General features: G+C 38.5%; 2 protein-coding genes across 6 annotated transcripts in view; one reads left to right on the top strand and one right to left on the bottom strand.

Annotated features, from left to right (window-relative positions):
- Window positions 1-715: 715 nt before the first annotated feature.
- On the bottom strand, window positions 716-5494 carry LOC103465655 (cytosolic 5'-nucleotidase 1A). 3 transcript variants are annotated; one of them, XM_081607576.1, is made up of 6 exons: window positions 5337-5494; window positions 3012-3125; window positions 2106-2296; window positions 1892-2014; window positions 1554-1684; window positions 716-1145 (listed from the first exon to the last, which is right to left on the bottom strand). In XM_081607576.1, the coding sequence occupies exons 2-6, from the start codon at window positions 3056-3058 to the stop codon at window positions 900-902; spliced, it is 738 nt and encodes a 245-aa protein (XP_081463702.1). In that variant the 5' UTR covers window positions 3059-3125; window positions 5337-5494; the 3' UTR covers window positions 716-899. The 3 variants fall into 3 exon arrangements, 2 of the variants coding, with proteins under 2 accessions (XP_081463702.1, XP_008408897.2); XM_008410675.3 differs by having other exon boundaries at window positions 2106-2241; XR_014087740.1 differs by having other exon boundaries at window positions 1009-1145; window positions 1888-2014; window positions 2106-2241.
- A 1852-nt stretch (window positions 5495-7346) lies between these two features.
- Window positions 7347-16138, top strand: part of LOC103465656 (GRAM domain-containing protein 4-like) — a 29895-nt gene continuing 21103 nt past the window's right edge. For 2 of the 3 annotated variants that reach the window (XM_017305082.2, XM_008410677.3), the window contains exons 1-2: window positions 7347-7585; window positions 15883-16113. In XM_017305082.2, the coding sequence (XP_017160571.2) occupies window positions 15928-16113 (186 nt within the window). In that variant the 5' untranslated portion in view covers window positions 7347-7585; window positions 15883-15927. The remainder of the gene's footprint in view (window positions 7586-15882; window positions 16114-16138) is intronic. The other variant, XM_008410678.3, reaches the window with a different exon arrangement.

Here is a 16138-nt window from a genome sequence, read left to right as displayed (position 1 = left end):
AAATTCTTTACAGGATTGACATCATGGCATTGAAATGGTCACATCAAAACATTGACTTTGTTGTCCTAAAGCCACTTTGTAACCTCTCCATGCATATTCCATATGGACGACCAATATGAACCCAAACTTTAACTTCCTGGCTGATGTCTTTATTTATTGCTTTAATATTTCCACACAATCTTCTTTCTGTATGATGCTATTGTGTGAAGTTCACCAGATGTTCCTATAGCAAAACAGACCAACATCATGATACTGCCACACCCATACTCCCCCGCTGGAATGGTCTTCCCCCCTTTTTTTTTCAATGCAACGATTGTCATTATGGCCTAACGAGAAAGCGTACAGGCCAACCCAAATGTTCAGTTAACCCATCAGATGTTTTCAGCGCTATGACATAGGGATTTCTCTTCTTGCTTTAAAAGACTATAATCAATATGTAAACTTTTGATTTGTATGAGATTAATAAATAAATGCCTTTATTTATTAAAGAACTCAGGACCAGCTTTTATTATTTTACATATTTTTAAATATTTGTTAAAACTGTCACTATGTCGTGATAGTACGCATTAGCATACTATCACGACATAGTATCACGACATGCACATATCTGTGCATTAGCACAGATATGTGAAAAGACTGAGCTTCTCCACCTCCTGCCTGAGATACTATTGCCTGAAGAAAAACAATACTCCTGATCAAAAACAGCCAATAAGAGTAGCATCACAGCCATCCTTTATTCAGAGTGGAAGTTCAGGTTTTATCAAGCAGCACAGTTCAGCTGTGTCAAGCCTCCTTTGCATTTATATACCTTTCCAGATTTCACTGACTGTCTAATGTTGAGTTAAGTGATATTCACAAAATGTTCTTGAAGTTTCTGTGACATCCAAGTAAAGAGGCAATCAGCCCTCCAGTAGACTGAATCCATCGCTGAGCAGAAAGTGAGGTCGGAGCAGCGATACGATGGGGGCATGCGGAGCCCCACCCAGGCAGTATGCTTCATCCACGCTGACGCCCAGGGACCGAAGTGATTTTAGGGCACAGCAGCAGCTGTCTTTGCCACTATGTGATGTTATGAGAGTGAAGCAAAGAGGGCTGTCAAACACACCAAACTTCTGCCTCATCTGGCCTAAATGAGCTAAAAAGTTCTGCAGAGACAAAAGAAGAAAAATAAATAATTTTCAACTCAGTTATCTGGGTAGACCTACTGAGGATAACATACAGTGTCTACTCACACCCCCTTGTGGTTGTAATGTGAAAAACAATATGAAAACACATTTAATTGGGGTTTTATAAGACTGACCAAAAAAAAAAAAACCTTAGTGGTAAATAAAAGAAAATCTAAGTTCTGTGAAGGCCTCAGAGGTTTGTCAGGCAAATTTATATTTTATATATATATATATATATATACACATATACACACATACACACACACATACGCACACACGAACGCACGCACGCACACTTGTGGTAGTGATGCAGGAAAATATGAAAAAGTTGAGTGAGTTTGAAACTTCCTGAAAGGCTCTGAAAAAGACACTTGTTAATGTTTGTACCTGAGCTGATTTTTTGCTTGCTTCTGTTGAACCCATGTTGAGTTGGATGATGGCTTTCTCACAGAATAAAACTCTGAGCTGTTCTGATGGACAGGAAACCAAGTTTGTATCCAGCAGTGCTGAGGGCACACCTGGACCAATCAAAAGCACAATAACAGCACGTTAATCCAAAACTAAATGATAGACCAGCCTCCAGGTTACACTGATAAATGGAAGTTTTAATGGTTAATGCTACAGTTCGGAAATGTCCGTCACTTATTGGTAGTGTACTCTGTGTTTTTAATATGGCTTCTAGAAATGACTGACAGAAGATGCCATAAAAGAAAAGACTTACTGACCCTGCTGTGTTGCTTGCAATGCTTCGTTTCCATCTGTTGTAAGGAAGAGCTGAACATTATTTTGCATGAGACTCTCAATGTAGTCCTCCTCTGTTGAAAAGCAGAACCTGCTGACTTCTAGACCTACAACACAGCAACAACAAGGCTTTGGAAAGAGAAGTCAACAGAGTGTTGCAGTGGAGATGTAGAAAGAGTAAGGCTGAGGTGAGACTACCGTGATGTCTGGTGCTGTTAATGATGCTGGAATTCTGCTGCTGCTGCCAGCTTTCCGTAGTGATCAAGATGACATCAAACAGCTGATGATCAGCTGGATTTTTCTCCAGCAGACGCTCATTCACTCTCTGCAGAACCTGAGGAAAGCTATATATCGTCAACTCCCACCAAAGCCCGACTACAATCTTCTTCCTGTCAAGGAAACCAGTCGGTTTTCTTTTTAAAAACAAACACAAACTGATGCTTGAAGAAGCAAGCAGCCCCAAACCCTCTCACTGCAGTCACCATGCATGATGTTCCGTTTCTGAAATGCTGTTTTAATTTCAGGTCAGATGTAACAGAACACACAAGGTGGTCCACTTTCTGTGGGTCCACTTCCTGTCTCGTCAGTCCACAGAATGTCTTCCAAAAAGTCCTGGCGGTTCACCAATACGTTTCTGATAAATGTGAGTTCTGTAAAACGTAGTGTTCAGTAGTGTATTTTTTATGTTTTTGAGATTTCTCCTATTTGTCTCAAATAATAACAGACACTTGACAATCCAACCTGACAGAACCTAAAAGTGCAGAAAAGAGTGATAGAAAATACTCCTACAAAGGTGAGCAAGAAAAGTTAAGGCTGTGATAGATGGGAGGTAAACATTTTTAACAAGAAAGAAGATGTTTTCACTTTGTCACTCCAAACTTTTTGTGTAGTATTTTAGAAGAGAATTTATATGTTTTCATTAAAAAACACAAAACAATCACTGCAACATCTAGCAAAGACAGAAAGAGCATAAAATTGTTGGGGACTTTTTTCCTTAAATCCATATTTCACACTTAAATGGGTCAGTAGGCTAGTGTAATGGAGACTGAAACAATTAAACTTAAATTGTTTTAAAGTTAATTACCACCGTTCATGACTTCTCACCTGCACCAATGGAAGAGCCACACCCAACCTGTAAATACTGCTGCCATCTTCAGTTTCTGGCTCAAAAACTGCAGTAAAAGTCACGGCAACAACCACCGCCTGGTCCACATCTTTCTGTAAGGGACAGGAAGAAGATCCCAGACTGAAAATATGAGGTGAATCTGCTCACCTCTTAACGAAGGCTGTTTTATGGTAGTTTTATTTCTGGGATGTGAAAGAGACACAATATTAACTAAAAACCCAGAAAGACAGCATTATGTAGACGTTACAAATTGATCTGCTTGTTACCAAGTGAAAATGGTATTGCTTATATACTTACGCAATGCATGATTTAGAAAGAACTTGGTGATAAACATAAAAAACATTGTCGGCAAATACAGCATTAAGAAATTTCCTTTACTTGGTCAGCAGGTTTATACACATCTCAGGTAAAGTCTAGGCCCACTGCTTCTTAGAAAACATTTCTAAATCTTTAAGTTTCCTGGCAGCTGTTTAGAAACTCAAAAAGTCACCCTTCTCTCAAAGATATTTATGAAACAGAAATCTAGAGAGTAGATAGGCATCGGTACCATATTCTATAGCCATGATTTTCTTTTCTTTCTTTATCCTGGAGGAGTATCTTGAGTTTAACAACTGTGAACTATAAACCATCTCAGTGGTTCTGGTGTAAGATTTTATGCTGCATGATTTTATGCAGATTTAAGTCGTCTTGTACCCTCAATGGTTTTTGGGTCATTCTCTGAGTATTTCTTCATCACAGCGAGTCAAGTCAAAGCGAGAGAGCTCAATTTAAAACTTATCTGACCACAAAACCTTTCAGAGTCAGTTAGATGTTACCTGGGGATATACATTTCAGCACAACCACATATCTGGCAATTTAGTTATTAATCTTATTTTAGAGCTGATGCCTTGGAGCAAGAAGGTTCTGGGTTCGATTCCCAGCCCCGGTCTTTCTGAATGTAGTTTGCATGTTCTCCCTGTGCATGCATGGGCTTTCTCCGGTTTTCTCCCACAGTCCAAAAACATGACTGTCAGGTTAATTGGCCTCTCCAAATCGTCCCTAGATGTGAGTGTGTGTGTGTGCATGGTTGTTTGTCCTGTGTGACTCTGTGTTGCCCTGCGACAGACTGGCGACCTGTCCAGGGTGACCCCACCTCTCGCCCGGAACGTCAGTTGGAGATGGGCACCAGCAACCCTTCCGACCCCACTAAGGGACAAGGGTGTAAAGAAAATGGATGTATGGATGGATTTTATTTTGACACAGCACAGAGATACATTGGACCTTAAATCATAAAAAAACAAAACAAAACAAAAAAAAAACACGCAATATAAGCAGAACAAACGTTTGATTTTGTTTTTAATTGTGAAACATGATACAAACATGTAAAATTAAATTTTTTTTATAACAACACCCATTGTCCGAATACACTTATGTTTGCAAGACTCCGGGCCAGGATTTGAACCTTCTTGCTCCAAGGCAATAGTAGCATCAATTGCAAAACTGTGCAACCTACCCTTCACCTCCCCAATATCTTGGTTAGAGACTTACAGTTAGTCCAAATATTTGAACAGAGACACTTTTTTTCAATTTTGTAGGGTTCTGTAGATCCTTACAGTATGTTACCACAGTGAAAATTAAAACAATTTTGATGCAGTTAAAGTGCAGCTTTCTCAATCTTCATACAAACTATTTCTAACATCAGTGCTCCTAAGAATGGTTGCCAAGGGCATCATGGAGGAGCACTGAGTGTCCGAAAGTTTAGGAGCTTCTTAAAGAGACATAGACCAATCTCAAGGCGTCAAATTATAAAATCAAATTTCTTTAAAGTTATTTATACAGCATTTTTAAAACAACTAAAGGTAATATAGTTACTTGACTGCTATAAAATGTCACTGTGTGCCTGGAAAATACATAATACTCCTTCCTTTAAAACAATCACCTAAGTTGTACCTTTTTTTCTCCTTTACCCTTCTTTCTCCGAGTTGTTGAGTTTCTCTCGTAATTCCTGTTGTAGAAGGCTAATCGTGTCACATGCAAATACCCATGTGGGCCAATCTATAATTCTATATTGACACATAGAAACACAATTATATGAAGTAGACCTTAATTTACGGCTGCCGAGCAGTCAACAACAATGTACATACAACTTCCGCCTTTTTTTCGGTACAACTCGGCATATTCAGTATTACTATAAACGTGACGTAGAAGAAAATGTTGAAAAGGAGAAACAAAAAGACAAATCCCGAAACAATGATTAGAGCGATAACTATTTTACCATGACTCTACCAAAGGTATGTGTTCTTCTGAGGGTAAAGTAAACGTACCTGCTTCACGTCGCTGTTCGTGACCGTAGAGACCATTCTCACATCCTGTAGGACCTTACGGTAGTTGCTGTTTTCCTCTTAATTCGTCTCGCACCGCAAAAACCTTATTTTAGCTCCTCCTGGACTCTTCTTCTTCTTCTTCTTCTTCTTCTTCTTCTTCTTCTTCTTCTTCTTTAGGTTTAAACGGCAGCTTGCATCCATTTACGTTGCACTACTGCCCTCTATTGACTCCGACCATCTACACCTCAAATTATCTTAAAGATCCCAATGTTTTTAAAAAAACGAACAATCTTTTTCCCCTCAATACTATTCAGCTGATCGATCACCTTCTCAAATTTCAATTCCCTACTAACACCTAATTCCGTTTTTAATAATCTTCTTTGGCTTGCATATTTTCTACATTTAATCAAAACATGTTCCACTGTTTTTACATCATCACACCATTTACATAAGCCAGTAAGGTGTTTCCCCATCTTAAAAAGAGTTCCATTTAGGAAACTATGCCCGGTTCTTATTCTATTTATAATTATCTCCTCCCTCCTGTTTATTCCTCTGATCCTTACTACATCGACTGTATTTTGTATCCTATATAAATGTCTTCCATTTATTTCATTTACCCACATAGCTTCCCATATTTTCTTGCTTTCTTTCCAAATTATACTTTTGCCTTTAGATAACTTTATTTGCATATCAATATCATCTTTTTTAATCGCCTCCTTAGCCAGCCTGTCTGCTCTTTCATTCCCCATAATACCTACATGAGCAGGAGTCCAGAATAATATAACATTTTTATTTTGTTCACATATCCTATGATGAACTGCCATAATCTCATATAAAATATTTATGATAATTTTTTGTACGTTCCTTTCCGATACTCATCAACGCAGATAGAAAGTCACTGCAAACTATTATTTTATTCATATTAGTTTCCTCCACCCATTCTAAAGCTACTAAAATAGCACATAATTCTACTGCAAATACACTCAAATAATTAGACATTCTTTTTGAAATACTAATCTTTAATTCAGGAATCACTACTGGTTGCTTCACCTTTGGGGTCTTTCGACCCATCAGTATATATTTGCAAGTAGTCATTATATTTATTCTGCATTTGATTATAAAATACTTGGCAAATATCTAATGTGTTTCTTTTCTTAATATTTGTTAGTGTTCTGCCTACATTAATATATTTCCAAGTCCATGTAGGTCTCAAAGGCCACAATACAGTTGGACTAAATTCCTTATAATATACATTAAAAATTTTCGCACTATCATCCCTAACCCACCCAAAGCTATCAATTTGTTTCTTTCCTCTTTCCCAACACTTTTCTAATACTTTCTTAACCGGGTGATCTGCATTATGTCCTTTTAAACTTATCCAATAATTGACCATTAGCTGCTGTCTTCTAATGCATGATGGCATTTCTCCTGACTCTACTTGTAAAGCACATATTGGCGTTGACTTAACTGCACCTAAACAAATTCTCATTGCTCTGGCTTGAATAACATCTAACTTTTTTAACCTAGTTTTGGCTGCTGAACCATACACTACACTCCCATAATCTATTCTTGATCTAATTAGTGACACATATATATTTTTAAGGGAATCAAAACTTCCACCCCATGTCAATCCTGCTAAACACCTCATAATGTTTAGAATCTGTTTACTTTTCTCCATAATATGTACTATGTGATTTCCCCAAGTTAGTTTCTTATCAAAAACTACACCCAAAAACCGAAACCAATCAACCCTTTCTAACTCTTTCCCATATAAATACAACTTTTTATCAACCCCTATTTTTTTATTTGTGAAAAACATTACTTTTGTCTTTTCAATTGAAAATTTAAAACCCCACTTTACCCCCCACGTACCCACCTTATCTATACCTTCCTGAAGTTTAACAATAAGATATTCCACATTTCTTGCCCTTTTCCATAATTCCGCCTGGACCCAAAGCAGCAAGTTTGCTTTAAGGAGCGCATGACTGCGTCACTTCCTGGTAAAGCAATTGCCTCTTACCCCGCCCATATCAGTGATTATTGTGTCAGGTGGAGGAGCACCGCTCTGCTGTATTAACAAACACCAACATTTGGATTCGTTTTCGGGACAGAGGACGGATTCAAGTTCGGAGCGGTTCTCACAACAGTTGTTCTGGTTCGGAGAGCCTGAGAAGCGGGTCTGACCTTGTTTTTAGTGAGCTTAGAAAGCCCAGCAGAGTGGGAAAGTTTATTTTATCTTCGGCTTTCTGGTAAGAAAAATATCTATATTATTCATACCTTTCTGCACTAACACCATTCTATTTGACTCGGTAACCTGTTCGGGTGTGTCCGACCCGGACCCTGTAGACTGACTGGGCTCCTTTAGCTCCTTCGGGGCTTAGATCGCCCACAGCTGATTGGCTTTCACTAAGTTTAATAGGGGGTGGCCTTCTGGTGACGTAAAGAAAGTCAGTAAACAAACAAACAAAAAAGACCTGCAAATGTTGTGTGTGTGTTTATATTTTAACAAAAATTTTGTTTTTTTGTAATCTTTCTCGGTTGGCTGGGTCGATAAGGGAGCAAAACTATATACATGGAAATGGGGTGTAATTCAGAGATTTCAGGAACTACAGTTATAGAGTAGTAGAGCATTTTCTCTGACTTTCCCCGTTGTTTGTAATACTTAGAAAAGAGGGAAAAACTAATATGCAATGATTTATGCATATGCGTAGAAATACTTTGCTTACAAGTATGAAACTAAGGGATTAGCAACATTTTGCAAAATAGGGGTGCAAAATGCCAAAGGGGTGAACTGACCTGGAGTCAGAGCAAAAATATTAGAGCACAGAATCCAAAGATTGTCTTTTAAGATGGCTTTAAGACATTCCTAATTTAGTATTAGTTATTAAGATATAACAATAAGTTCACACCAGCAAGTGAGATGTACAGTATATGAGAACAAGAAAAGACTTTAATAACTTTTCTTTTTTTCCTGTTTTTACAATTATTGCAAACCGTGTTTTAAAGAACGTGTAATTAGTGTAAGATGATGCAGTCTGGGTTTGAATCATTCATTTTTATATTTATCAAATACCAGAATTTGACGAATGATAAAAAGCATTGAAAATATCCCCCTTTTGTATTTTCACACATATAATAGAGGTTTCATAGATTCAAAGAAGAAATGTCCAGTTTACTTTTGATCAGTCTAAATATTTGAGATTTTAAGCGGGAGAATCAATTGTGATAATGGCTGAATAAAAAAAACCTGTTACCTAGTCCTTTAGTTAAGTTAGGACTAAAATCTTGAAAGCAGACTGTTTTTTGTTTGATTAGCCAGAATGTTCCGTTTAATTTTCAAATGATTGAAAATTAAAGGAAGCTTTTTCAATGCTTTAATTACTGAGAGTTGCCTTTTCAACATATATATCTTTTAATCAAAACATTAAACCTAAAATTTTACGTTTCGTAAGCAAATATTGGAAAAGTTTTCACTGAATTCTACTTGAATCTTTCCTCACGTTGACAACCATGAATTCCCTTCATCCTGCTGTAATAAAGCTGAAGTGTTATAACAATAAATTAATAGCCAAAGTAAAAATATACTTGTTTTTGTAGTGGTGATTAAGTCTGAGTAAAGGAACTAGTTTAGCTAGCTTTGCGAACAGTGACTCTCCCTCCAAGGAGAAGATGGATGTGTCTCTGATAGGGAGCCCTAATGCACGTGGCAACAAGTCTGTTGGAAAAGACAAACTTTCCTTTTAGCTTATGGTCAAACCTTACCACAGAGGTTCTTATAAAATCTCAACACTATAATACCACATTCAGACACAGCAAGCACAAAAGTACTCTATACCGTGTTGCAATAAATCACAATCACCATCTAAATGGGTTAATCCATTGACTTTTCTGCTGCTTATCTAGGTCAGGCCACATTAATAGAAAGCACTAAAAATGTGATATAAAATGATTAATACTGGCTTTCCAATACCATTCATTCTGTTCCACTTTATTTTCACACCACTGAAACCAAGACAGGTGGACACTACAGCGTTTTCAACAAGATCTTTAACTTGTTTCACAAATGCATGTCTAAAGGTTGAAAATCCCATTATGCTTTGGATGCAAACATGAGTATTTCCATCAGTTTGCTAAAGCGGTGTTTTGAAGTCCCTTAAGCTTCTTCAGCTAAAGCTGTGAAAGTTGTAACATAACCACTGTTTGTTTTTTTCCTGGATAAATACATTGAAATGTATCATCTGGCTTGTATAACAGTTGTTATTTAACGGTAAAATATATCCGAATTTCCACTTTTAAAACTGATCTTTGGTCAGGTCATATTGGTTTTTTAGGTGTGGCTGATATTAATGTATAAAAAGGGGCGTGTGCGTCGGCGCGCAGCGGCGCAATCAGAGAGGAAGACGCTCACCGTCAGGTCCGTGCAGCGGGAGACTTGAATTGACTGAACGTTTAGAACAATTAATAAATCGAAGAAAAGAGATAAAACGGCATTCGCCCCAGCGGAGCGGATCGTGCGCTTCAGGAGCTGGATTGGAGCTTGCACCCAGGAAACGCCGCCAGGTGCAAGAGGACGCCAATTGGCTTGAGGACGCCGACGGAGCGAGAGGACGCCACCGGGGTGGAGAGACATTCCCGGTGAAATCTGGACTTTACGTTTCTTTTTGGGGATTTTTGGTGGTACCACTCTTTTTTTCTCATTTTTTGGGGAGGGTTTTTTTGGCGCTTTGGATTTTTCGTTTTGGATTGGGACTTTGGATTAAAAGGGAGAAAGTCTCCCAGGATATGGAACTTTTTTGTGGACAATATTCGTATTAAAAAGGATCGAGAATATTTGAACATTTAACCATTTGAGTTTCTTTACTGACATGGACTTTTGAATTTTTGGTTACTGATTTATTTATCCAGATAACCATTATTATTTTCTTAGGTCGTGGTTTTTGTAATAAATCATTGTTGCTAAAAGTCAAACAATTTTATTCTGAGTGGTTGACTATTTATTTTTGTTGTCAATTTAACTGGTGTAACATATTTTACCTGATGCCTGTGAAGTATCCCCCTTGTGTGTATTTGTGAGTTCCGCTTTAAATAGAAGCTGAATTTGACAAAATGGTGGCCAGTACGGGGACCAGGATATTATAATTTCAGGTTTTGTGCTATATATGTTGACACAGTTAAAGAGAATCTTGTTGTAGGTTTGAATTTATCTGTTTGGGTGTTTTTTTCAAGATGGATGACATGACCTCTCAATCAGAACATGCTGAGGAAAAAGATACTGATCAGGATGAGGAAGAAAGTGGAGCAGGTCTTCTTGTAGATCAGGAAGAGGCATTTAACAACAGAGGAGAAGAAGCCTGGGTTACATGGAGAAATCCTGTAGGTGAAATAACTTCTCTGATTAGCTCCCTTTATGTATCAGATAATGAAGTTGAAGAAAGAGAAAAATTTGGAAGAATATCTCCCCATGTCAGACATTAAAGATATTAGGAGTGATTTGACGCCCCTGGTGCAAGGGATCTAATGTTTAGAGCAGTGTTTCTCAACCCTGGTCCTCACGCCCCCCTGTCCTGCATGTTTTAGGTATTTCTCTTCAGCCACACACCTGAATTGTATCTCTAGGTGATTAACAGGCTTCTGCAGTACTTGATGGTCATGCATTTATTTGAATCAGCTGTTCTGGAATAGAGGCACATCTAAAACATGCAGAGCAGGAGGGTGCTGAGGACCAGGGTTGAGAAACACTGCTTTACAGGGTGAGTAATGTCTGGCAGTGATGGCACAGGTCAGAGATGATCTGCGTCTTCTTTCTACAGCTCTCCAAAGGTTTAGAAATCCCTGGTGGCTGGCAGTAATGTTTTTGCAGAACTTTGCAGACCTGGTCCTTAACTGTGCCAGTTTGGATTCCAGTTTGTTAGAATACTGTCATCAGTGCACCAGTAGTAGAAATCTGTGTTAGTTTTCTAGAGTCTGTGCTGAGACTCCTCAGTCGCTTCATGTTCTCCTGTCCACAGTAGCCTGTGGTTCTCAGTGATTTCCTTAACCTTAGTAGCAGCTTGTTTTCCTGCCGTCATGATTCTGTAGAAGGAATCATCACTACCTGACATGCAGCCAGAACTTGTGTTAACATCTGCTAGTGTAATTATGATGTTTGATTTACATTTGGCTGCTCAATCAAAGTTGAAGCATACACAGGAGGGGGCATAGTTCATACTGCTGGAGAGCTCTAGTGTATGGAAGACACTAATGCCTGCCTTATGTCTGTCAAGAATCAAAAGCCCAGTTGCATAGAAAAGCAATTTCATGATGAGTGTCAATGGAATTATTGCATCAAAAGAGCATCCATTCGTACAGGGCAGAGCAGTGTGCAAGGTGAAAGCTGTTTTATAAGTTTTGGATCATTCTTGGCCTATAAGTGATCTTCAACATGTACAATGTGACAGATGTAGAGGAAAAGTGGACCTTGTGTGTTCACATTGGAGTGTAGTAGAAGAACAATTGCTGTGATTGTTTGTTTATCCCTGGGATAATCATGGGTTTTATAAAGTATCCAATTCATTTTGTTATTGATATATGATTATGTGCCTTTCCTCTGTCTCTATTATCTGCTCACATGCACACTGCTGCACACTTGTATAACCATAGCATTTAAGACTGGTGACAGTCTTAGGTTACACATAACAAAAACTAATTAAGCAGACCAACACCTCTTAGAGAGGCTGCAGAGTGAGAAGATTTTAAAAGCAGAACTCGCTCTACAATCTTTGCTTTACTTGTTGTCAACAATAAGGTTAGCTGAGTGATGTTCCTCTGTATTTGTTCCATTTGTATGACTTGAAACACTTGATCATTTTCGGCTTTAAAGTCTGTTTATATACCGTTTTATATGAAATCTCAAACTGGCAAACAGACCGAGGTGTTGCACAAAATGGAAAATGTGTCTCAACAATTTATTGTTTGTGGGTTTTTTTTTCTGCTGTTTTATTCTGTGTTCATGGGAGGGATTCTAGGTTTATGAGGACAATTTAAACACATAAATAATATTTTTCCCAGTGTCCCTGCAAACACACACAGTCCAATATCGCAATTCTGATAATCTCTCTCGACAGTATTAAAAATCTTACTCGACAACAATGGATGCAGGAGGAAATATTCATCTGTAAGAGGTGCACCGACTAATTTAAACTCTTGTGCAGCAACTAACAGGATTTTTTTCCCCCCAAGTATTGTCTTTAGTTGAGCTCCATCAGTTTTTCATCTCCCTGCTGAAGAAAGCATCAATCACTGTGATGCTGCCAATTTTTTATATTGTATTGTGTACTTTGGTCTCCAAGATGCTTTCTGTGCCATATTAATGGTCCAGGTACCCACGCTAACGACACCATACGAAGACCCTTCATTCAACATTTCATCACCCTACTGATGTGTGTTGTTGCTTATGTTGAGGAAGTGGAGACGGGTGCCAAGGTAGCACCACAAAACGCAGGCAGCAGCCACCTGACTGTCCTGGGGAAGCGCAGACTTAACTAATGCAGCTGGTTGACTGTCCAGTACCATGACTGCAGCAGGGGGGAATGCTACTAGGTTTGGTACTGCTGTTGGACCTGGTCATACAAAAACACCAGGAAAGGATGGACCGATGCATAACACTGACACTGTGGGTCACACTCTGTGTGCATGTCTGAAAGTGGCTTCTGTTCAGTCTTGTTCAGGCATGAATTGTTATGTCAGCCAGACCTGTTAGACGGCTCAGTGAGTTTTAAGGCTCACCACACCTTCATTCCTCCAGACTGTAAGCAACCTCATCAGACTGTGATGAAGTTATTTTACAGTTTTCCTCTCAATACACTCAACTCAGTCTGAGCCCAGAAAGGCGATGATGAAACCTTTTCTCCTCGCGTATCAAACAAAAGCAGTTTCTTCTTCCTCTTACCCTGTGTCTAAGTCCTTATTTGTATGGGTCATTGTGTTGGGATCTGACTTTCCTTGAATAAATACATTTCCTAAGTAGTTGAATGTAAAAAGAGACTCGTATGAGAGAGAGGCAAATGGTTAGAAGCAAAAGCAATTTCTGAGTTTTTTTTTTTTTCAGTGTTTCTTTTCGTCCTTGTATCAGCTGCTACAAAAATAAAAGTTCAGGCTCAACTTATGCTACGTTCCAGTTACTTCAGAATGTACAACTCTGTGCTAGGTGTGAGATCACACCCAAGGTGACATCATTCCAGTTAATGAAGTTAGAGAATTCGGTATTTCAGCAATAGACACTGTTCATAACACCTATGAACATCATTTTAAATTTATTTACCAAAAGCGTAAACCAATTTGTGTTTAAAGTTGCAGGCACGATATGTAACTTTTACAAGTGTGTCTTATATTTGCAAATATGTTTTCACCACAGCAAACGTATATGGCTACTCCTGCTTCATGTTAGGAGCATATATAGTCCAGTTAAACTAGCCTTTTTTTAAGTTACACAAATAAATGTGACAAAAAGTGACATGGTAAGAGTAACAAATCATTGCTTGCATTGTAAGTGTCCCAAACATCCATCCTGTCATTTAACAGAATATTGTCTGAATTGCTCGTCACTTATTGCGGCTGGTGGCATAAAAAAAAAAAAAAAACATTTCCCCATTAATTTCTTCTTTGATTAATTTTTCTACAGTTTTAGGGATGTTTTCTAAGGTCTCAGAAGCTTTGTTGATTTGAACAGGGTGTTCAGATCAACTACCCAAGCCCTACAATGAGTAAATTTATTATTAAATTATACTGCTTTTGACCAAAAACACAAATGTGCATCTCGCGTTTAACAAATTTTAATGATCATCAAGAGTGTTGGTAAAACTATTCTGTGGACCAACAAAACAAAAGTAGGACTTTTTGAAATATGTTCATTCCTTAACATCTAGAGTGTAACCAACACAGCAATAAAACATAGTGTGATGTTCTGGTGCTGCTTTTCAGCATTTAGTGGAGACCATTAATTCTGTGCTGTGGCAGAAAAATGACCGTTCATTAATTAATTTGTGATGTTGAAATGAGGCTCACTTGGGTTATGCAGCCGAACACTGATCCAAAGCATGGATCAGGTTGCTTCTGAATGGCTCAAAGAAAAAAAATTGTTGGAATAGCCTAGTCCAGGGGTGCTCAATACGTCGATTAGTAGATTTTGAGTCAATCTCAGCAGTAGACACACTGAACGCCACCAGGATGCTGAGACCAGCACTTCCTCTTCTGACAGGCTTATCAAAATATTTACTACGATCCTAAATGTTTGTAGCTTCATTAAAGAATACTACTTAAAAAAAAAAATCAACGAAACATGTTCAAATGAATAATCTCAGTAATTATTGTTTCAACAAGGTGTTGCGCAATTCAGTGCGTTTTGGTTCCATTAACAAAAAAAGGCGACTCAAAGACCGACTGACTAGCAGCGCAGGAGTTTAAATTAGCTACTCAACCACAGCTGTGTTCATGAGAGGCTTATTAATAATCGAGAAACAAATATCAAGCCTGGAAACCTGATATGTAATGGACTGAATGTTATGTTTTTAACGTAATCTCTGCTCGGCTTGCGGGGCGCCGGTGGTTGCCACGGCAACGGGTGTGCTTAAATGACAGAGTAAAAAGGTACGAGTGGTTTTGAGTTGATCACCTGTTTGGGTTATTTTACCTTTGTTTACCTTCGCCGTGGCGCATTACAACCACTGTGGTTTCTGAACGTTTAATAAACGACAAACTTGGACTACCTCGTTCGTTTGAGTATTCACAACAAACATCAAATAGGACAAATATATTTAAGTTTTAACAAACGAATGGCTTCTACTGCGATGTGAAAGTAAATTAATTATATACCAACTTCAATAGATTTGCCTTTACTTTTACAGTGCTCTTTGGCTCCTCCTATCAGTCTGTAGTTTCTCATATTAATGTCATCAAACCAAAGTTCAGATCTACCATAACTGACGGACATCTGCTGGCGTCAGGTTTGCAAACAGCTTCTGACTGAGAAACCACCTCCTCCCAGTGTCAGAATCTCACTGAGGAAGAACTTGCATTAGGTTTTCTATCACTTCATTATTTCTGCTATAAATGATGTACATTCGCATATAAAATAAGTTAATATAGTTTAATTTACAATTTTTATGTCTTCGTTTCATGAGATAGATCTCAGCCGGCTGGTGAAAGAAAAAGTAGATCTTGGTCTCAAAGTTTGGGCTCCCGTGGCCTAGTCTAAGACCAAGTTTAAATCCAATTGATATGATGTTATATGACCTCAAACATGCTGGATAACACAGCATTGTATAAAGAACAGTGAGTAAAAGATTCATTGACATTTATCATACTGCTTGATTCCAGTATGAGGGTAGAACAGTTGGGTTGGGTGTGTCAGTTTTTACATAAGTCCAGCTTTGTTTGGTAAAATGTCTTTGATCTGAAACATCTCAATGTCACTGAATTGCATATCAATGCTTAGAGATACCAAGTTGAAGACAAAATCTTCCTCCTTCTTAAGCTGTCTTGTTTGCCCATCCTTGTTTTGGCTGCTCAGGCATTCATCATGTTCTGATAGAGACCAGAACCTGCGGCAGCCAACATGCTGAGGCGTCTTGACAAAATCCGGTTTCGGAGCCAAAGACGAGACGAGTTCCTTGACCCGACCGAGTCGCCCAACACATCAGACACAGAATGCAGCGACGACGTCGTGATGAAAACACGCTTCTTGCCCAGGGAGCAAGAAGAGCTGAGGAAACCTGAGTTAGAACAGCAGATGGAAGGCCAGGTGCAGGAACACACAACAAAACTTT

Source organism: Poecilia reticulata, chromosome 6 (assembly GCF_904066995.2).
Source record: "Poecilia reticulata chromosome 6, P_reticulata-male-v2, whole genome shotgun sequence".
Classification (NCBI taxonomy): Eukaryota; Metazoa; Chordata; class Actinopteri; order Cyprinodontiformes; family Poeciliidae; genus Poecilia; species Poecilia reticulata.
Note: the sequence above shows the minus strand (reverse complement) of the source record. Positions and strands in the feature narration are given on the sequence as shown.